A 24,181-nucleotide genomic window follows, 5' to 3' on the forward strand; every position below is an offset into this window, starting at 1 on the left:
ACAGCAGCAGCAAACTGTACTTCTTCAAGCTAGCATTCAAATATTTCATTAGTTCACTAGCCTACAATAATTTATAACTTCTAACAATTATTTTCCTTTCTCACACAAAAGGAGCTATTACACCATTATCTGCATAAAATAATTTGGCTTTTCCTCTTTCCCAGTTTTCCATAATATATGTGGCTTCCAAAATCTGCTAAACTATAATGTAAACTATACTAGAAATACACCATATATTTTGGCAGAATTAATGAATTACTTGATCTCTTCATTTCTTACAGCACCTAAAATATTATATTCGTGTACTCAATATCTGTTAAATTGAATAAAAATCTTCATCCACTTAAACTGTTTTCATCAAGCAGCTTGATTTCTTATAGAAATATAAAAAGTACACATTGTATTCCTAATTTCTTAAAATATTTTTGGCACTGCACTTTGCTCTAAGTTAAATCAGTTTTATATGTATACATTTTTAAAAGGCATCCTGGAAATGTTCTAAAATAATTCTAAGAACTGAATTCCCATACTTTCCACTTTAAATTACCTACTGGCACTGGCATCCACTACTAGGAAAACCCAAACTTTCAAATCAAAAATACTTATATTCTTACTTTTGCCTGGTTGCAGATGCAATAAAACAATCTGCCCTTTTAACTTTCACAGCATAAACTTTAAAATTACAAGGTATACAAGACTAAATTTCATTAAATGCCATCAAAACATCTCTTCTTTTGACATACTTATCAGCATGCTGCAAAGACTAGTCATCTCTTGTGCAGCGCTAACTTACAGTTTTCACATTTTCTAATTAAGGCTCCCTGTAGCCCCTATTCAGTTGTCTGGCATTAGAAAAATAAAGTGCTTTTTTCCTTTCTTTCCTGGTCATTATCAGGTCTTGAAATAATTCAGCAACAATTTCACTCATGTTGTGCCTTTCACTCTCTTAAAGCATCAGCCACAAAAACAAATCCGTGAATCCAAAAGCTGGGCCAGATTATGAAGGAAAAAGAGCAGAAATTAAAGCTAGTAACAAAATTACCACAAAAACACAGCAGCAGAGAAGGCCAATTCTATCACAGGAAAATACGGCAACTGCTAAATATAAACCTCTGACTCCTCAAATTTATTTTCATTATCTGAAAATGTCTTTCCTTTTAGCTGCAATTTATTGGCTTACTGTGTAAGAATGATTCTTTCATGCTACAAAAGAAGTGCTGAAATCTTAGGCTGATTTTTTAAGTAAAAATAATTATTACTTTGTCCCAGTTCATTTCGAAGATAAAAGGTCTCAAAATCTGGAGCACGCAAGGAAATAAAATGATGGAAACACCATGATCCACGGATGGATACAACTATGAAAACACACGTGTTTAAGTTTAGAAACTAAAATCATTAAATGAAGGTATAAAACCTATTGGAATGTATCACAATAATTTACAAAAATTGCTCATGAGTTTTAAAATGATAATGAACATTTATCATGCTGACCTGGGTCTCCTCCCAGATGTCTTCATCCAATAAAGTAGCTGCTCTATGGTGCTGCAAAGGGACTATCAGGCAGTGCCCCTCAGTAAGAGACCGTACGTTGGGTAAACATAAATAAACCTATGGGGGAGAAGTACAAAAGGTGAAATGTTACTGCTATTTATTCTCAGTTGTAACAGATGAACCCCTAGTAGAAAAAAAAGATGAATATTTAATGAACAATACTTAAGAATTGCTTTTGTAAATGTTAATATTTTTAAAGATATTTAATATTTTTAAAGGCATCAGGATGGTTTTTAATAAACTGAAAATTTAGAGCACAGATCTTATACATCAGACAAGGATTAAGATTAGGCAAAGAAGAGCAGAATGAATGATACAATATCCTTAATCTGAAGGAGCTAGATACTTGAAAATCCTTGAAATAACACAATTTTCACAAAAACAAAAAGACACATGGCCTGGTAATGGTCTAACTGATGCTTGTTTATCAGGCCTTCCTTCTCTGATTAGCTGAGAAAAGAGAATAAACTGAGCTAAAAGGAAGAGAGTATGACCTTGGAATGACCTTACTGCTATTTATTTACAAACACCTATTACCTAAAACCTAGTGCTATTTTTCCATTATATACAAACTGCCTTTTTTAAAAAAAAAAAAAAAAAGGTTAATCGGTATGTATACAGAGAACAAAAGCATTACAAAGGGCTTGATCTTATTCTTATTTCTGTTACATTTTGCTGGGTTTTAGCTAGAAATATTTTGCAAAGCAGACATTGTTTAATAGAATAACTCAAATGTTTAAAACTTTGCTGAGAACAAAGTATGAGTGCACATGGATATCTACCTAAAATTACAGTAACCTCACAAACATGTTCATGAAAAAAAAAGAAAAAGAAATAAAGATTAAGGGCCATGGATATGTCTGTAGACAACTTACAAGATTTAGAAAATAAAATATTTAAAGAAATGACTGAATTTTCTACATAATCACTGAGATAAAGAGCCAGGTCCAAGTGTCAACGATAGGTCAAATGAGCTGTAATAAAATTCATTTTTAAATGCATTATAAACATAAAAATCACCTAAATTGGTATCAAAATCAGTTTTTCAAAACAATAATAGAAACATAAAAGATAAAATAAAATAACACCTAAATAAATTAGAACACACAAAAAGCAATACTTTTATCTGACAGAGACAGCAGAGCTACGATGGACTGATCAATAATTACTGAGGGCCAATTACATGCCAGGCAGTGTTCCACATGCTAGGGAATCAACAATGAGCAGGGACACAAATCCCTACCCATAAGGAGCTTATGGGGTACTACAGATTGAATGTCTGTGTGCCTCCAAAATGTATATGTTAAATCTTAATACCCAAGGTGATAATATTTGCAGGTAGGGGACTTTGGAAGGTGATTAGGTCATGAGGACAGAGTCCTCATGAATGGGATTAATTCCCTTATAAAGAGGCCCCAGGGAACGTGCTTGCCACTTCCACCACGTAATGACACAGCAGTAAGATGGCTGTCTGTGAACCAGGATGTGGGACCTCACCAGACACTGAACCTGCTAGCACCTTGATCTTGGACTTCCCAGCCTCCAAAAATGGCTTCAATAAATTTCTGTTGCTGATAAGCCATCCAGTCTATGGAATTTTTTTATAGTAGCCCAAACTAAGACATGAAAGAAGAAAGACAAACAATGTAAATGTAAAGTAAAATGTACAATATGTCAGATGGTGATAAGGGGTACTAAAAAAATAGAGCAGAAAAAGGCATAGATCGTGTCTAGGGAGAAGTTAGGAAGTCCCCCTTTAAAGTTACCTACTAGGGTAACACTTGAGAAGATATGTGAAGGAAGGAAGAGTAGACACAGGAAGAAACCCCCAGGCAAAGGGAAAAGCATGTGAGGAGGATGCATACCAAGCGTGTTCTCCAGATTGTCAGACAGCCAGTGTGGCTAAGCTGAGAGGATGAGAGGAAGGCTGACAGACAGTGAGGTAACACAAAGAATTGGACCTGCAGGCCTCATAGGTGACAATAAGGATTCTGGCTTTGGTCTGAAAGCCAGATCTGACTAATGTTGACTTAAAGTCAAAAAGACCACTTGCCACTGCATAGAGAAAGGGCAAAGGAAAGAGGCAGAAAGACCCATTAGGAAACTATTACAGGAGTCCATTAACAAATGATGACGACTTTAGCCAGGGTGGTAGAAATAAAGATTATGAAATGTGGTCAGAACAGGAATGTATTTTGAAATATAGCCAACAGAATTTAGAAATGGATAGTAAGGAGTGAGGGAAAGTAAAGGACTCAGTATTACTCCAAGGTCTAATGCAAGCAACTGGAGGATGAAAGTGACATTTACTAAAAAGAGGAAGACTATGGGAAGGTTAGTGTTAGCTAAAGGTAAAGGTGGAGACGGGTATTAGAACTTTACCTAAGTTTGAGATGTTTATTAGATATCCAAGTGCAAAAGTAGGTTGGATACATGAACCTAGAATTGTAGGAGATATTTGGGTTAAAATGTGAATTTGCTAGTGGTCTAAAAATAGTAGTCATGAAATGAACAGAACATTTCAGACAAAGACATCTCTATTATAGCATTTTAAGAGAGTGTAAGCAAAAATTCTGAAAGTCTTCTGTAGTAGATTGCACAAATGCATCCAGTTATTCACTACTTCATATAACCCTTCACGATGTTACTCTGTAGCTCCTCCCATCAAGAGGTGGAGTTACAAACTGGCCTTATGACTCATGAGGGACACCACAGAACATGGTAGAAATGATGGTGGTCAGTTCCAAGTCTATGCCTCAAGGGGCCTTGGTACTTCTGCTAATTCTGTTGGAACGAGCCTAGCTCCCATGTGAAGAAGCCTATGCCAGCCTACTGGAAGACAACAGACCATATGAAACAGAGTGATTTAAATGTCTTAAGCCACTAAGTTTAGGTATGAATGCTAGTATATCTCCTCTTCCCCCGCTTAAAGGTATAAATGGAAGACTAGATAATTCTCAAGACTAGATAATTCAAGACTAGATAATTCTCAGATGTATAAAGTCTTCACATTCCTGAAGTCTGAGATCCAGTAAGGGTAATACCCACTTCAGACAGCTTGTAGTTCCCAGAATGAACCATATGGTTGTGCACCTCAGTGTCTTTGCTTGTGTTGTCCTGTATTTCCTAAATACTGCAATGTATCCTATTCCACCATTAAAATGTAGCACAAGACATACTTCTTCCAGAAAGCCTTCCTTGATAACTCCACAGTAACTTAAATATTCCTCCTTCGTGTTCTCATAACACTCCTGCATTTATATCACTGCATTAAAATTGATCTGGTTATGTCTGCCTGCTCCCCATAAAGCTGTAAGCAACTTGAGGAGGTTGTAGGCATATTTATATTTCTAGTACCTAGTACTAGAGGCTGACAAACACTAGATACTCAGTAAATACCTGGTAAATGAATGAATTACCAAGCAGTTTTTTGTTTCTTTTTCTAAATCAAATTAAAAGTAGATGACTAGAATCAGGCAAAAATATTAAAGAATGAACATAACTCTTATTTAAGTTACAACCATGTCGTTCATGTGAAAGTTGGGAAAGGAACTTAGAAAAATAAATATATGTAATTAGTTAAGATGGATTTTTAAAAATTATTTAATTTTGAATGGGATTTTGACATTTATCTTTTTGTTAAGTATAAAGGAAAAGAGAAGAAAAAGAAGATAAGAAAATAAATCAAAAGAAGCCAGAATGGACACTGATTAATTAACCACCTCAACAACCTAAAGATATTAATGACAAGGGGTATGTGTATGTACGTGTAAGTATACAATAAACAACATAAATAGGTATATGTATGTTTCCCAAACTATTCATTCCTGAAACTAGCATTCATTCATTCATTCACTGTCTTCTACTTTTCTCACTGACTCCACTCCTGCCTTCTTTCTGCTCCATCAATGCCAAGCTTATTTTCTCCTCAGGGTTTTTCACTGATGGTCCTTCCTGAAACATTATCCATTCTTATCTTCATGTTACTTGTCCTTCCCATTTTATGCATCTTTACTAAAGTTCCTCAGAGAAGCCTTCCAGACTACCTTGTGAAAAAAATACCCCCATCATTTTCTCCCATTTCTTCACTTTACTTGCTTTATGACAATTAATTCTTTCAAATCAGGGCAATTATTACTTTATTCACTGCCTTATTTCCCCAGGCATAAGGTCCAAAAGTCTATCCGATTCTCAACTTTTCCCCAGTGACTAATTAGGGTATGGCATATATTAGGTATACAAAAATTATTTTTTTATATAATATTAGATAAGAATTAAATTATAATAGAATTAAATCAGTAAGTGTTTATTGGAATGAATTACTATTATGTACTACCACCAGGGCTAGATGCTTGGTATACAATGGAGAGCAAAAGTTACCTCTGTCTTCATGGAGCTTAAAAATTATTAGGGGAAAGACCCAATAAACAAGTAAAACAAACAAAATAATAAACTTCTTCAAGTTATTCTATGAAGAAACAAAAAAGTTCTATGAGAATGTAAGCAAAGGATAATAAATACCTCTTACCTTAACACCTATTGCAACAATAAGATGCTTGGGAAATTGAGAGCTGTCAAAACAATACAGACATTTTTCCATTTGTGCAGCAAGACTCCGATGTTCAGCAATAGCCTTTTTCCGTTGGTTCTCTTCCTCTTCACCAAGACGTTCTCTCTCAGCTGCTTTGGAGACAAACATGTCATCCAGGGTGTAATAGTCTCCATCTGTTTTTCCCATAAACTGAAAAACCAAAATAACAGTAACAGAGAGTATAAGGTAATGATTAAGATTTTACTGTACTGTGGTATCCTAAATCTGTATCTGTAAGTTCTGTGATAAAACTCTTACATTTAAAGGAAATGAAAAAAAATGATAGATATTTGTTTGATCTTCTAGAGTCAATCTATCATCATCACCACAGCTAAAGTTTACTGAATACTTACTATATACAATTCTGTATGACTTGTTCATGTGGGGACCATTAGCATTTACAAGTAATAGATGAGGAAACTGAATCGCAGACAGGTTAAAACTGTAACTTTAAAAATTCACGTATACACTATATAGAATGTGAAACTTTTTTTTTTTTTTTAAACCACATCTCCAGGTACCTTCTCCATACCTCCCCTAACATGAACTATGGACAGACTGAGGCTTTCAAAATACAAAAACACAAATACGCAAATTTTATTTCCTTATTTTATGTACCTCCTTAGGTACTTAGAGAGTTCTATACTGTGTACAGAATGAAGTTCAAACTCTTGAACTTGAAAGCCAACTAAATCTTACATACAAAAAGCCATGATGGTTTAAAGCTTAGATTCCACAGTCAAAATGACCATGGTAAAGTTCTATGTCCTGTATGTATAACCTTGAACATATTATTTAATTTCTTTGTGCTCGCTCTATGCCTTATTTCCTCATTTTACAATGGTTATAACAATACTGCCTGAGTATCCCTTATCCAAAATGCTTGGGACCAGAAGAGTTTTAGACTTTCAATTTTTTCTGATTTTGGAATGTTTGCATATATATATATAATAGGGTATCATGGGGATGGAACGTAAGTCTAAAATGAAGTTCATTTATGTTTCCTATGTACCTTAAATGCATAGCCCTAAGGTAACTGTATATATTTTTAATATTTTTGTGCATGAAACAAAGTTCATGTATATTGAACTATCAGAAAGCAAAGATTTCATTATCTCAGCCATCCATAAGGAATTACAGCACATTTACATTTATGTATACCTGTTACATTGGCACATGATTCCACAGTTATTCTGCCCTTGGCATCCTTATTTCCTGACAAGCTGTCTCATCAGGTGTAGTAAGTGTCTTCCTGGGTCAACCCATGAGGTTTAATTCTACTAATTTTTCAATACTATTGTAAGAGTTAGCTGTCACTTCCATCAAATAAACTTCCTCCATTTTGCAAGCCCCTCCAATGTGTACTTGTACTGCCGTCCGTCTCAGGATGACTACACTGTATCATACTCATTAACTTGTCTTTTTTTTTTTCCATTACACTGCGTTCTACTAAGTGTAAGAGAAGTACTAAAGTACTAAATGTAATGTAAATTACTCAGTGTAATGGAAGTATTAAAGCACTAAGTATTAAAAACAGAACAGGCCAGGCACAGTGGCTCACACCTGTAATCCCAGCACTTTGGGCGGCCGAGGTGGGCAGACCATGAAGTCCAGGAGTTTGAGACCAGCCTGACCAACAAGGTGAAACCCTGTCTTTACTAAAAATACAAAATTAGCTCTGAACACAATGGAATAAAAATCAGTAACAGAAATATCTTTGGAGAACTGCCACATACTTGGTATTGTGCACTCCTAAATGACCCATGAATCAACAACAACAAAAAAAAAGAAAATGAGAAATGACTTTAAACAGCAGTAAAACAAAAATACCACATATCAGAATTTGCTGCTGCTGCTAAAAGCAGAATTTAGAGGGAAATTAGAGCATTAAACATCTGTATTAAAAGACAAGAAAGGTCTCGAATCAATGATGCCAACTGCAACCTTAAGAAACTAGAAAAAGAAGAAAAAATAAAACCCAATGTAAATAGAAGAAAATTTCTTTAACACCATTACTGATAGAATCAGATAAAAAGATTACTACCAAAGCATTTCTTAGAGCACAATGACTTTCTTGTTTCTACCAGCAATTTATTTTTTTCTTCCACAATATTCTCCATATTAATCCTTGTTTGTATACTTCTTGACTTTTCCAGGTTTGTCTATTTAAACTGCATTGCCTTACAAATTATTATTTTAAATTTATTTTAACTTTATATCTTCATCTAAACCATAATTCATTACATTCTTAAAAATACCAGAACTGGTCACTAGTCATTTTCATGAAATAGTGTCCTACTACATGCTAGATATTAATCCTAATACAAATATTTCTGCAACACAGAAATTTTTATTTTCACTTGACAGATTAAAAACTGAGGCTAGGCCAGGCACAGTGGCTCACGCCTATAATCCTAGCATTTTGGGAAGTGGAGGTGGGTGGATTACCCGAGGTCGGGAGTTCGAAACCAACCTGACCAACTTGGGGAAACCCCGTCTCTACTAAAAATACAAAAATTAGCCAGGTGTGGTGGCACATGCCTGTAATCCCAGCTACTCGGGAGGCTGAGGCAGGAGAATCATTTGAACCCAGGAGGCGGAGGTTGCCGTGGGCCGAGATCATGCTAGCCTGGGCAATAAGAGGGAAACTCTGTCGCAAAAAAAAAAAAAAAAAAAAAAAAACTAAAAACTGAGGCTAACAGAAACTAAGTAACTTAATCAATATCACACCGCTATTAAAGGACAGAACCAGGAATTGAAACCAGTTGGTCTGACTACAAAACTGCAGAGTGTCTGGCATATAAGTGAGGCTTTCTCCCTTACTCCAAAAAATCAATGAATCCAGGAGTTGGTTTTCTGAAAAGATGAACAAAATTGACAGACCACTAGCAAGACTAATAAAGAAGAAAAGAGAGAAGAATCAAATCGACGCAATTAAAAATGATAAAGGGGATATCACCACCGACCCCACAGAAATACAAACTACCATCAGAGAATACTATAAACACCTCTACGCAAATAAACTGGAAAATCTAGAAGAAATGGATAATTTCCTGGACACTTACAGTCTTCCAAGACTAAACCAGGAAGAAGTTGAATCCCTGAATAGACCAATAGTAGGCTCTGAAATTGAGGCAATAATTAATAGCCTACCAACCAAAAAAAGTCCAGGACCAGATGGATTCACAGCTGAATTCTACCAGGTACAAGGAGGAGCTGGTACCATTCCTTCTGAAACTATTCCAATCAATAGAAAAAGAGGGAATCCTCCCTAACTCATTTTATGAGGCCAACATCATCCTGATACCAAAGCCTGGCAGAGACACAACAAAAAAAGAGAATTTTAGGCCAATATCCCTGATGAACATCGATGCAAAAATCCTCAATAAAATACTGGCAAACCGGATTCAGCAGCACATCAAAAAGCTTATCCACCATGATCAAGTGGGCTTCATCCCTGGGATGCAAGGCTGGTTCAACATTCGCAAATCAATAAACATAATCCAGCATATAAACAGAACCAAAGACAAGAACCACATCATTATCTCAATAGATGCAGAAAAGGCTTTTGACAAAATTCAACAGCCCTTCATGCTAAAAACGCTCAATAAATTCGGTATTGATGGAACGTACCTCAAAATAATAAGAGCTATTTATGACAAACCCACAGCCAATATCATACTGAATGGGCAAAAACTGGAAAAATTCCCTTTGAAAACTGGCACAAGATAGGGATGCCCTCTCTCACCACTCCTATTCAACATAGTGTTGGAAGTTCTGGCTAGGGCAATCAGGCAAGAGAAAGAAGTCAAGGGGATTCAGTTAGGAAAAGAAGAAGTCAAATTGTCCCTGTTTGCAGACGACATGATTGTATATTTAGAAAACCCCATTGTCTCAGCCCAAAATCTCCTTAAGCTGATAAGCAACTTCAGCAAAGTCTCAGGATACAAAATTAATGTGCAAAAATCACAAGCATTCTTATACACCAGTGACAGTCAAACAGAGAGCCAAATCAGGAATGAACTTCCATTCACAATTGCTTCAAAGAGAATAAAATACCTAGGAATCCAACTTACAAGGGATGTAAAGGACCTCTTCAAGGAGAACTACAAACCACTGCTCAGTGAAATCAAAGAGGACACAAACAAATGGAAGAACATACCATGCTCATGGATAGGAAGAATCAATATCGTGAAAATGGCCATACTGCCCAAGGTAATTTATAGATTCAATGCCATCCCCATCAAGCTACCAATGAGCTTCTTCACAGAATTGGAAAAAACTGCTTTAAAGTTCATATGGAACCAAAAAAGAGCCCGCATCTCCAAGACAATCCTAAGTCAAAAGAACAAAGCTGGAGGCATCACGCTACCTGACTTCAAACTATACTACAAGGCTACAGTAACCAAAACAGCATGGTACTGGTACCAAAACAGAGATATAGACCAATGGAACAGAATAGAGTCCTGAGAAATAATACCACACATCTACAGCCATCTGATCTTTGACAAACCTGACAAAAACAAGAAATTGGGAAAGGATTCCCTATTTAATAAATGGTGCTGGGAAAACTGGCTAGCCATAAGTAGAAAGCTGAAACTGGATCCTTTCCTTACTCCTTATACGAAAATTAATTCAAGATGGATTAGAGACTTAAATGTTAGACCTAATACCATAAAAATCCTAGAGGAAAACCTAGGTAGTACCATTCAGGACATAGGCATGGGCAAAGACTTCATGTCTAAAACACCAAAAGCAACAGCAGCAAAAGCCAAAATTGACAAATGGGATCTCATTAAACTAAAGAGCTTCTGCACAGCAAAAGAAACTACCATCAGAGTGAACAGGCAACCTACAGAATGGGAGAAAATTTTTGCAATCTACTCATCTGACAAAGGGCTAATATCCAGAACCTACAAAGAACTCCAACAAATTTACAAGAAAAAAACAAACAACCCCATCAAAAAGTGGGCAAAGGATATGAACAGACATTTCTCAAAAGAAGACATTCATACGGCCAACAGACACATGAAAAAATGCTCATCATCACTGGCCATCAGAGAAATGCAAATCAAAACCACAGTGAGATACCATCTCACACCAGTTAGAATGGCGATCATTCAAAAGTCAGGAAACAACAGGTGCTGGAGAGGATGTAGAGAAATAGGAACACTTTTACACTGTTGGTGGGATTGTAAACTAGTTCAACCATTATGGAAAACAGTATGGCGATTCCTCAAGGATCTAGAACTAGATGTACCATATGACCCAGCCATCCCATTACTGGGTATATACCCAAAGGATTATAAATTATGCTGCTATAAAGACACATGCACACGTATGTTTATTGCAGCACTATTCACAATAGCAAAGACTTGGAATCAACCCAAATGTCCATCAGTGACAGATTGGATTAAGAAAATGTGGCACATATACACCATGGAATACTATGCAGCCATAAAAAAGGATGAGTTTGTGTCCTTTGTAGGGACATGGATGCAGCTGGAAACCATCATTCTCAGCAAACTATCACAAGAACAGAAAACCAAACACCGCATGTTCTCACTCATAGGCGGGAACTGAACAATGGGATCACTTGGACTCGGGAAGGGGAACACCACACACCGGGGCCTATCATGGGGAGGGGGGAGGGGGGAGGGATTGCATTGGGAGTTATACCTGATGTAAATGACGAGTTGATGGGTGCAGCACACCAACATGGCACAAGTATACATATGTAGCAAACCTGCACGTTGTGCACATGTACCCTACAACTTGAAGTTTAATAATAATAAATAAATTAAAAAAAAAAAAAAAGAAATCAATGTTTGAAACACAGAAAGGGTATATTGTGAATACAGTCTATGAAGCAGAATAAAGAGCTACAAGAAAACTTATTTCATCTAGAATAAACATACCAAATCAAGTTAAGGTGCTTATCAGTGGGAACGCAGATATCTAGTAGTTATTTATCTTACCCAAAATATATTAACAGGAGCACATTTATACATACATAACTGTGCCTTCATATGATATAGCCCATTGTGTTTTTGGAAAGTTCATAAATGATCAGAGAACACATTCAAAACAAATAAGTCAAATATTTTATACATGGAAGATGGTATTTCTACCCTTAAATCTAGTTTTCATGGATGTTGCCAAACCTCCTTGATTTATTTTATAGTGTTTGAACTGAAAATGATAGTCTTGCCAATTAAGTCTGACTGATTCTTCAATACAACTGAAATATGGTCCCCACTGATCCAGGAACAATTAATTCCCTCCTCCTACAGCCTCAAATGATTTGCATTTTTATTCATTATCTTTTCTTTGGGCTTTGATACAAATATTTTTAATTTATCGATCATATATACCTCTTCTATGACCTCCAGCCTACTGTATTCTTGCTATTTGACAGTAACAATCAACATTTTTTAACAGACTGGTAAAAGATAGTGGAGAATGTACTAAGCGTAAGATGGAAAAAGTGAACAAAACTGCTGGATGAAAGGAGATAAAGAAAGAAAAGAGGAGCATGAAAATACGTCTCTTCATCATTCAGACAGAATCCTTTAAAAAGCTGATTATATTATACAAAATCAATTTGGCACACCATCAACGCAAACTAAATGACAGTGAGTTAGCCATTTCACACTCATTAGGATGGCTAGAATCAAATAATCAGATAATAACAAGTGTTGTGAAGGATGTGGTAAAATCACAACCCTCATACACTGCTGATGGGAATGTAAGATAGTGTAGCTGCTTTGGAAAACAGTCTGGTAGTTTGTCAAAAATTCAACATAGATTAATAAATAAAATATTAAACATACAGCTTATGACAGAGGTGCCCAATCTTTTGGTTTCTGTGGGCCGCACTGGAAGAAGAACCATCTTGGGCCCCACATAAAATACATTAACACTACCAATACCTGATGAGCTAGAAAAAAAAAAAAAAAAATCGCAAAAAGCTCATAATATTTTAAGAAAGTTTACAAATTTACGTTGGACTGCATTCAAAGTCGTCCTGGGCCACATGTGGCCCACAAGCCATGGATTGGACAAGGTTGAGTTACCACATGACAAAGAAACTCCACTGCTAGATATATACACCCAAGGAAAACGAAAATACATGCCCACACAAAAAACTGTACATGAATCTTCACAGCAGCATTATTCATAATACCCAAAAGGTGGAAACACTCTAAATGTCCATCAAGTGATGAATGGATAAAGAAAATGTGGTACGCACAATGCAGTATTATTTGGCCATAAAAAGAATGAAGTACTGATACTTGTTACAACACGGATGATCTATAAAAATATTATGCTAAGTGAAAAAAGTCAGTCATTTAAAAAAACACTATTCTATGATTCCATTCATATGAAACGTTGAGAACAGGAAAATCTATAGAAAAAATAGATTAGTGGCTGCTTAGGGCTTAAGGAGGAAGAGTTGAGAGGATTCACTAACTTTAATCTGCATTCTTTCACTGTAATCAACTTTAACCATGAGAGTAACAGCTTTTAGTCAATTCTGTGAGTCCTTCCAGTAAAATATTGAACCCAAGAGTGGCCTTAGGGGCCTCTGAACTTGCAGTTGGTGTCAGGAGTAAAGGTGGTCTTGAGGACTCCCCAACATCATGTTTGGCGGGATGGTCAGGGACTAAGAACACAAATAGAGAACTGATGACAAGGAGGTCTGGGGAAGAGGTATGCAAACAGATACAGAGTGCAAGGATACTTATATCCCACATGACAATACTTATGCCATTAGCTACTTCTACCATTGTCTCCAAGCTTGTGAACAAAACAGCCATGCACAGGTAAAAGTTACACATGAGCTTACCATCATGCGCTTCAACTCACCAAAGTCAACTGGGCTACATCCACTGCTGAATACCCAGTCTGCCAACAGAGACCAACACTGAGCCCCTGATATGAAACTGTCCCTCTGGCAGCAAGGTGAATACAACAGACCGCTTCCATCCTGGAAGAGGCAGTGCTTTCTTCTTACTGGAATAGATACTTTGGATATGGATTTGCCTTCCTGGCGTGTCGTGCTCCTGCCAAAACCCCCATCATTCTTAAGTACTTGGCTGGACAAAACAGTGAACTGTCCTTTTGAAGGTGTATTTACAAGAACCAGCCAGGTGACCATCCCTTGTAGGGCTGGGTTATGTCTTCCAGGATACAGTACATGCTCCAAGTAGCATCCAAACAATGATGATCTACAACTAGGATTCACATGTCAGGAAATCTTAGGAAAAAAATAGGAGTGACTATTACCCTTTGGGATAAGCTAGCAAAATTTCTGCTTCCCATTCCTGTGACTTTAGACTCTACTGGTCTAGAGGTTTTAGTTTCAAACAGAGAAATACAGGGCCAGGCACAGTGGTTCACGCCTGTAATCCCAGCACTTTGGGAGGCCAAGGTAGGAGGTAGGAAGATTCCTTGAACCCAGGAGTTCAAGACCAGCCTGGGCAACATGGCAGAACCTCATCTACATTTTAAAAAGAAAAAAAAAAAAAGGAGAAATGCTTCCACCAAGGGACACAACAATGACTCACTGAACTTGAAGTTGAGACTGCTACTTGGCTACTTTGACTCCTCACTCCATTGAATGAAAAGGCATCGTATTGGCTGAAGCGACTGATCCTATCAAGGGCAAATTGGATTGGACTACACAACGGAGGTAAGAGGAAATATGTCTGGAAAGTAGGAGATCCTCAAGGGTGCCTCTTAGTATTCTCCTGTTGCATACATAGATTGTGTATAGTGATGAAGTCAGGGCATTTAAAGTATCCATCACTCAAATAATGTACATTGCACCCATTAAGCAATTTCTCATCATGTCCTCCTCCCACCCCCTTATTCTTCTGAGTCTCTATTTCCTATTATTCCATACTCTACGTCCATGTGTATACATTATTTAGCTCTCACTTACAAGTGAGAACATGTGATATTTGTCTTTCTGTGCCTGACTTGTTTCACTTAAGATAATGGCTTCCAGATTCATTTATGTTGCAGCAAAAACAAAAAAACAAAAAAACACCACAAAAAACATGATTTCATTCTCTCTTATGGCTGAATACCACACTTTCTTTACCCAATCGTCCACTGATAGACACAGGTTGATTCCATTCTCTTTGCTCTTGTGAACGCTGCTGCAATAGACATACAAGTGTGGGTATTTTTTTTTTTTTTTTTTTTTTTTTTTTTTTTGAGACAGAGTCTCGCTCTGTCGCCCAGGCTGGAGTGCAGTGGCCGGATCTCAGCTCACTGCAAGCTCCGCCTCCCGGGTTTACGCCATTCTCCTGCCTCTGCCTCCAGAGTAGCTGGGACTACAGGCGCCCGCCACCACGCCCGGCTAGTTTTGTGTGTTGTTTTTTTTTTTTTGTATTTTTTAGTAGTGATGGGGTTTCACCATGTTAGCCAGAATGGTCTCGATCTCCTGACCTCGGGATCCGCCCGTCTCGGCCTCCCAAAGTGCTGGGATTACAGGCTTGAGCCACCGCGCCCGTCCTAGTGTGGGTATTTTTTTATAATGATTTATTTCCCTTTGAGTAGGTGCCTAGTAATGGGATTGCTGAACAAATGATAGTTTTACTTTTAGTTCTTTGAGAAATCTCCATACCATCTTCCATAGAGGCTGTACCAATTTGCATTCCCCCCAACAGTGCAGAAGAGTTCCCTTATCTCCACATCCTCACAAGCATCTGTTTTTTTTTTTATTTTATTTTTAATAGTAGCCATTCTGGCTGGGGTAAGAAAATATATCATTGTGGTTTTAATGTCCATTTTTCAGATGATTACTGATGTTTAACATTTTTTCATTTACCTGTTGACCATTTGCATATCCTCTTTTGAAAGATATCTATTCATATCCTTTGCCCACTTTTTAATGGGATTATTTGTTGTTGCTGCTGAATTGAGCTCTTTGTATATTCTTGCATATTAGACCCTTGACAAATGCATATTTTGCAAATTCTCACACTGTACAGATTGTCTGTTTACTATGTTTATTATATCTTTTGCTGCACAGAAGCTTTTTAGTTTAATTTACTGCCATCTGTCTTTGTTTTTATTGCTCAGGCTTTTGAGGTCTTAGTAATGAACTCTTTGTCTAGATCAATGTCCAGAAGAGTTTTCCCTAGGTTTTCTTCTAGGGATTTTATAGTTTCAGGTCTTACATTTAAGTCTTTAATCCATCCTAAGTTGATTTTTGTGTATGTTGAGAGATATGGGTCTAGTTTCATACTTATTCTGCATAGGGCAAACCAATTTTCCCAGCACCATTTACTGAAAAGGGTACCCTTTCCCCAGTGTATGTTCTTGTCAACTTTGTCAAAGATCAGTTGACTGTAAATATGTGGCTTTATTTCTGTATTTCCTGTTCTGTTCCATTGATCTGTATGTCTATTTTTTTATGTCAGTACCACGCTGTTTTGGTTACCATAGCCTTTTTAGTATAATATGAAGTCACGTAATCAGATGCCTGCAGCTTTGCAGCTTTGGGTTTTTTTGTTTGTTTTTGCTTAGGATTTCTTTGGCTATTAAGGTTCCTTTTTGGTTCCATATGAATTTTAAGACTGTTTGTTCTAATTCTGTAAAAAACGCTGTTGGTATGTTGATAGAGATTACAACCAACCTGTAGATTACTCTGCCCAGTATGGTAATTTTAGTCATATTAAGTCTTCTGATCCATGAGCATGGGATGTTTTTCCATTTATTTGTGTCATCAACAATTTCTTTCACAGGTGCTTTATAGTTTTCTTTGTAGAGATCTTTCACCTCCTTGGTTAAATATATTCCTAGGTATTATTTTTTATAGCTATTGTAAATGAGATTGCCTTCTTGACTTCATTCTTAGCTACACTGTTATCAATGTATAGAAATACTACTGATTTTTGTCCATTGATTTTGTATCCTGAAAATTTAGTGAATTTTTTTAAACAAATGAAAATGCAAATACAGCACACCTAAACCTGTGAGATACAGCAAAAGCAATGCTAAGAGAGAATTTTATAGCATTAAATGCCTACGTCAACAAAGTAGAAAAATAACAAATGAATAATAACCTATACCTCAATAAACTAGAAAAGCAAGAAGAAACCAACCTGAAATTAGCAGAAGAAAAGAGAGATCAGGGCAGAATTGAGACACCTCCCCCAAAAATACTAAGGATCAATAAAATAAAAAGTTGACTCTGAAAAGATAAACAAGATTGATAAACTGCTAGCTAAATTACCCAAGAGATAAGATCCAAACAAACAAAATCAGAAATGTAAAAGCAGACATTACAATTGATATCACAGAAATACAAAAGAGCATCAGAGACTATGATGATCAACTATATGCTCACAAACTAGAAAACCTAGAGGAAATGGATAAATTCCTAGAAACATAAAACCTTCCAAGATTGAACCACTGACCTTTCTTCCCTTTTTAACTCTTCTAAATCAGAATTTAAGTATTTAAGCATGCTAAAGATTCTTCTATTTTGAAAATTTGTCTGGCACACACATCCACTTGCCATCACAGTAACTACTAAACTTCATGAATAAATCACAGACAGAAGAGAAGAAAGATATAAAGACATAATGATTTTATTAAACAGTAACTGACAACTGATAACGTGTGAGGTGTCAAATTATGGCTGATACTCAGGATACAACCTTGGTTAATGTAAACTGACAGAATGTGTTTTTCTAATTAGCAAAATTTTCCAAGTAGCTAACAGTTTACCATTTAAATATAAAAACACTTCTTTTGTAGTCGTTTTGAAAGGAAATATTCCCAAACAGTGTTATAAGCTTTCCTGCCTTTTAAAATACAATTAATGAAACTTTAATCTTTTCCTGATAATACACAATAATTACTGTGATAATAATGTGTTTTAATTCAGGAATGGTGCTTCAGAATGTCAGGTGCATTCAAAATCAGAAATATAAAAGGAGACATTACAACTGATACACAGAAATACAAAAGAGCATCAGTGACTATGATGATGAACTATATGCTCACAAACTGGAAAACCTAGGGAAAATGGATACATTCCTGAGATTGAACCATTGGCCTTTCTTCCCTTTCCAGCAACTCCTCCAAATCAGAATTTAGCTTGGCCAGAATGTAACGCCAGTTACTTCTACGCTAACTGTATCAGCAAGAGTTACATGGTTTTTAGTTACCCATTTTTTTCTTCATTATTTGTACTCTCTATAAAGTCTGTTGTCAGTTCTTACTGCCATAAGCTCCTTGTGGTAGTCTGTTTCTTCACGTATAATTTGATGCTTTTATCATGTTTCTTTTCTAAAACTGGATAACCAAGTACATTAGAATTATGTATAATATAAAAGTAGAGCTTCAGAGGCACCCTCTCTAGGTAATCAATAAATAATTGTTACATTTGGAACAAAAATAGAAAAGCTAGTCTACAATCCATAAACATTTGACTAGTATCAAGAGAAGAAACACAAAATGTCACACTTTTAAAACCATAATGACAAACCACAAAAAGAGACACATATGCTTGTCTTATTCTCTGGCCCACAGTGACATCCTAGCTAGAAGCAACTTTTTGAATACTGTCCCTTTTACTACTAATTCTCATTTGCATATTGCATTATTATGTCAAAATATTCACAATAACTTATTACTAGAAGAAAGTAAGGACACTGATTACATACATTTTCAAAATTAAGATTTAAAACCCAACCAAAGGAAATGATTCCAACAAGAAATTATTTTTCAAAGTGGAACTAGAGCCAACTGCTGACTTAATAAAGACACAGAAGAGCAAATAATGTATTAAGACAGCATAATTAAAACTGTGGTGTTAGTCTTCACCTTATGTATTTACACTACATGAAATATAATATTACCTAGCTCTTTTACAAATAATTAAAACTAACTTCAAGTGTTAGCTTTTTTTTTAGAGACAGGATCTCACTCTGTAGCCCAGGCGGAGTGCAGTGATGCAACTGTAAAATTAGCTTTTTGATATGGTTAGAAATACATCCACATGTTTCAATTATTGACATAACTATCAAATAAGCAGCCAACAAAGTCAACAGTCCTTTGATACTCAGCCTACTAATAATTAAATAACCATTAAGTTTAAGTTCTGGGAAAAATCGCAAGTAAAATACATCCTACTACAGGAACTCTCAGGTGACTGTATTTCTAAACTCTCAGGTGACTGTATTTCTAAAAGTTGTTCTTCTATTAAATCATGTACCACTGCAATGCTAAAAAGTCAGCAGCTAAACAGATATGCTCAATAAATCATGCTAACTAACCAAGCCTGTTTAAAAAAGAGGGGAGGGGAGTAAGACAAGATACACCAATGGAATTCCATTAAATCATATTAAAATCTTGTGAGTTATCATGACATCAGAACCAAATTCTTTCACTTCCAGATTATCTGAGTCCATTAAGTTGACTTCTTGTCTTCCTTGTTCCTCACAAAACATTTGAGAATTAAAACCAACATATTAGAGAGAGAAGTTTATGGCACAAGAATGAGTCATTCTTTCATAAGTGATTGTCTTCAAGGGGAAAAAAAAAAAAAAAAAAAAAAAAACCATCAGCACGGCCTGGGAAAAGAGAAGAAATCACTGAGGTTGAGTCACGGAATTAAGAAAACCTGATCTTAAACACTGAAAATGGAAGTGGATATTTCAGATGCCATAAATAGCATGAGATCTGAACTGTTAGCGACCAATATCTAGGACAGCTTTTAATTCTACACTCTCTTACCATCTAAGTAAATAAAAATAAACTTTAATGTTGGCTTTGACGAACAGGTAGCAATGTTTTTCATTAGAATATTTGTATGTCCAAAAGAATCAGGAGCATTATAAGTAAGTCCCATCATCTTTGTTTTGTCATATAGATAATTTAACATTAAACTACTGTGAGACACAAGTACTTATTTTTTTCATTTTAGTCTGTACAATACCTTTAATAAAACTATTTAACAAAAATTATTCTTTTTTGAAAAATTGCTATTTCATGATTTTAAGATTTCTAGTTTCTCTTTTTTTTTTTTTTGGGGGATAGGAGTCTTGCTCTGTCGCCCATGGTGGGGTGCAGTGTCGCAATCCTGGCTCACTGCAAGCTCCGCCTCCCGGGTTCACACCATTCTCCTGCCTCAGCCTCCCAAGTAGCTGGGACTACAGGCGCCCACCACCATGCCCAGTTACTTTTTTGTATTTTTAGTAGAGACAGGGTTTCACCAAGTTAGCCAGGATGGTCTTGATCTCCTGAGCTCATGATCCACCCGCTTCGGCCTCCCAAAGTGCTGGGATTACAGGCGTGAGCCACCATGCCCGGCCTCTAGTTTCTAATTTTAGAGTTAATGGGTCATGCATATTATGCCAAGATGTATAAAAATCCTAACTCCTACCTGAATTCCTTGATAGAAAAGAGACAATGATAGGAATTAGAAGCAGTACTCAAGACTATTCTCCCATATGACATTGACTTATGTTTAATTTTATGTATTCAATGTTTAAAGTAAGGCATGAATTACAGACTGATTTTTTTTAAAGGTGCTATTAAGACCTTGCTAATTTTATTCAGGCAAGCTAATAATATGCTCATGCCATTTGTTAAGCATCTGAGGTTCTAGTTATACACTAAAATATACTGAAAGAATATCATTATTTTTGAAATTTAAAAACGTTTATATTCAATTCTTGATTCTGTGCACTACAAATTAATCACATGTTCCAGGAAACCTGCCCCAGGATCTGACTGTCCCTGTGACCGCAGTTCTAGATGATAAAACCCGAAGATGACAATTTCTTCACAGTTCATTGTTGCCACCATTTTGAAATTCTTAAAAAGTGATCTCTACCCAAAAAAAGTGGAGAAAGTCAACAAAAAAGGACAACAAAAGTAAGAGATGAAAGACAGTCCCCCCACCTCCATGTCCAAGACAACATTTTATTCATCATCCTTTTTTTGTGCTTATTTGTGAATATTATTGTTGCAAAATCAAAATCACAGACATCAATGGGAACAACAGAATATATCTAAATTTTCTAAGCAATTTTGTATAATAGTGAAAAGGGGGTTTCTGGAATTCCATGCACTTGACTTCAAGTCTCAAATATGAGATTCCAGAAAACAAATATTTATTGAATGCTATTACGTGTTAATGACTATACTAGATAGGATATATTGGTGAGTCAATCATATGAAACTTACAGAATAGTGGGAAAGACACTAACTAAAGCATTACTCAAAGATTTGAGATGCTAATAGAGGAAGTAAACGAGTCAGAGGAAAAGGCTTCCCTGAAAAAATTATGATGAAGATGAGATTTGTATGAATCTTCTGTTTAATCAACTAGATAAAAGTTGGCAAAAAAAATTGTGGAAACAGCATATGCAGTTTGTGGCAGAAGAAAGCAAATTAATTTGAGAAACTGAATGAAAGTCAACATGGATGGACCAGCAGAAGCAAAACAAAAGGGTGTGATTCAAGATGAGGCTACAGAGATAATGACCAGGCCATTCGAGGTCTTGTTAGGCCACATTTCAAAATGTGGTCTTTAGCCTAACAGCCACAAAATACTGTTCAAACTGTTTTAACCTAGGGACTAAAGGATGAGACATACATTTTGAACAAAAAATTATTCTGGTTTCAGGGAGATAAGAGTTAAGAAAGAAGTGGAAGAGGGTAAGAAGGAATGCTAGAAAACTAGTTAGAAGGCTATTTCATAGACCAGATAAGAAACAAAGATAGCATGGATACAAAGAGAAGTAGATTGAGCATAGGAAGACAAGACTGGTGACAGATTGGATGTGGAGAACAAAGGAGAGATCTTTCTCCCTCATCTGGTAACTACTAGCTTTCTAATCTAGGTTAGATAGTGTACTACACAATGATGTAGGAAATACTGAAAACAAGCCAGATTCGTTAAAGAGATGCGTGATCATGAGCAAGTTACTGTATATCTCTGAGCATCAGTTTTTATGAAATGCGGATAATTATATCACTGCTGAGAGACAATTATAAGTATTATGGTATGTAAAGGGTCTGGCACCTAGCAAGTCCTCAAAAATGTGTAGTTATTACTATTTTCTCCAGATTCTCCCAAGATTGTGTTTTCAAATGAAGCAATTTTGCTTCCTGGCCCTTATTTGGCACATGTGGCAATATCTGGAGACATTTTTGGCTGTCACAACTTAGGGTGAGAGGGGTTGCCACTGGTATTTACCGGCCAGAGGCCAGGGATGCTACTAAACCTTCTGTGGTTCACAGACAGTCATTCCACAACAAAGACTTAGCCAGCCCAAAATATCAATAGTGCTAAGGCTGTGAAGCCATGTTCCAGAGGGATTCTGATTCTGATAATTGCACATGAAAAGTTCTTTTGTATCCACTAATGATACCAACCATCCACATGAGTTAGGGAGTTAAACTGATTTATTACTGATAATCTGTTCAGTTTCCAAATTCAAGCCTGGTTATAGAAGTTACCAGAAGTGAATTCATAACCTAAATTCTAAACATACAAAAATATTAATGTCTTCTAACCATGAAAGCTAATTTGTTTTCCCATTTTAATGTCTGCATAAAGAAAAACCTGAAATACTACAAATTGTCATTTTATTAAGAACCAGATACTCAGATCCTTGAAAAAAACTCTATGAAAACTAGAAGCTTTTTTAGTGTCATTCTGTAGAATAAAAATGGTTTGCAATGAATCTACTTAATTAGTGCTGCATTATTACACAAGGATTACCAACAATGAAAAACAGACTGCAGTCTAATTCTTACAAAACCATTTCAAATTTTATGACAATGTTTATTAAGTCAAAATTTTAATCAAGACTGTGAAACTATCCTTCAAGCTCCAAGCCCTTAAATCCATTGGAAATTGATGAATTCATTGATTAAATATAAACTTCATATCATTTTGGACTCTATGGATAGTGAAGCTATTAAACCAGTATGCTCAACTATCAACAATTTAAACTTTAATTAAAATCTGTGAGAACTGTCCAACAGAACTCATAAAATCTCACCAGGGTCAAGAACTGGGACCTGATCACAACTGATACCACTTCTCACCAAGGATAGCTTTCACAAAAAACAAAACAAAATAAAAATAAGTGTGGGCAAAAATGTGGAGACACTGTTGGAACCTACGTGCATTGCTAGTGGGAGTGTAAAATTGTTCAAACTGTGGGAAATAGTTTGGTGGTTCCTCAAAAAGTTAAACATACCGTTACCATATGGTCTAGCAATTCCATGTCTAGATATTAATATATACCCAAACAAACTGAAAGCAGACACTTATACACCAATGTTCATAAGAGCATTATTCACATAGCCAAAAGATGGAAGCAACCCAAGTGTCCATGAATGGAGTCTTTAAATGTGTTATATACATATAATAGAGTTATTCAGCCTTAAAAAGCAACGAAATTCTGAAACATGCTAAATACTTGGAAAACTTGAAAACATTATGTTAAGTGAAATAAATCAGATACAAAAGGACACGTATTATATGATTCTACTTATCATTAATTACCTAGAACAGGCAAATTCAGAGACAGAAAGAGGTGACCAGGAGGTTGGGGTAGATGGAAGTGAGCAAGACAGTGGGAAGGAGAACTACTGTTTAATGGGCATAGAGCTTCTGTTTGAGATAATGAAAAAAGGTTCTGGAAATGGATAGTGGTGATGGTTGCAAAATATTGTCAATTTATTAATACTTAATGCCACTGAATTGTATATTGTAAATGGTTAAAATGTTAAATTTTATGTTATGTATATTTTATCATTAAAAAACCCAACTAGGACCTGAACTAAAAAACATTAAATAAATTCTTCTCGTGATCCCTCCTTCTTCCCACTCCCCTCACCCACAGGTGAGCTTCAGAAAAACAAATATTATTTTGTTCAGCAGCTTGAACTGGATTCAAGCTTACATCTTTTGGAAAATGAATCAACTAAGTCAATATTTATCTTATTCAGTTCTATAAAAGGCAAAATATCACATTTATTATTTTATGACAT

General features: G+C 35.9%; 1 protein-coding gene across 3 annotated transcripts in view; it reads right to left on the minus strand.

Annotated features, from left to right (window-relative positions):
- The window catches only part of CWF19L2 (CWF19 like cell cycle control factor 2), a 122,486-nt gene that overhangs the window by 22,176 nt on the left and 76,129 nt on the right, over window positions 1-24,181 (minus strand). For all 3 annotated transcript variants that reach the window (XM_038005260.2, XM_008020726.3, XM_008020729.3), the window contains 2 exons: window positions 6,080-6,292; window positions 1,492-1,608 (listed from right to left, as the gene is read on the minus strand). In XM_038005260.2, the coding sequence (XP_037861188.2) occupies window positions 1,492-1,608; window positions 6,080-6,292 (330 nt within the window). The remainder of the gene's footprint in view (window positions 1-1,491; window positions 1,609-6,079; window positions 6,293-24,181) is intronic.

This window comes from Chlorocebus sabaeus, chromosome 1 (assembly GCF_047675955.1).
Source record: "Chlorocebus sabaeus isolate Y175 chromosome 1, mChlSab1.0.hap1, whole genome shotgun sequence".
Lineage (NCBI taxonomy): Eukaryota > Metazoa > Chordata > Mammalia > Primates > Cercopithecidae > Chlorocebus > Chlorocebus sabaeus.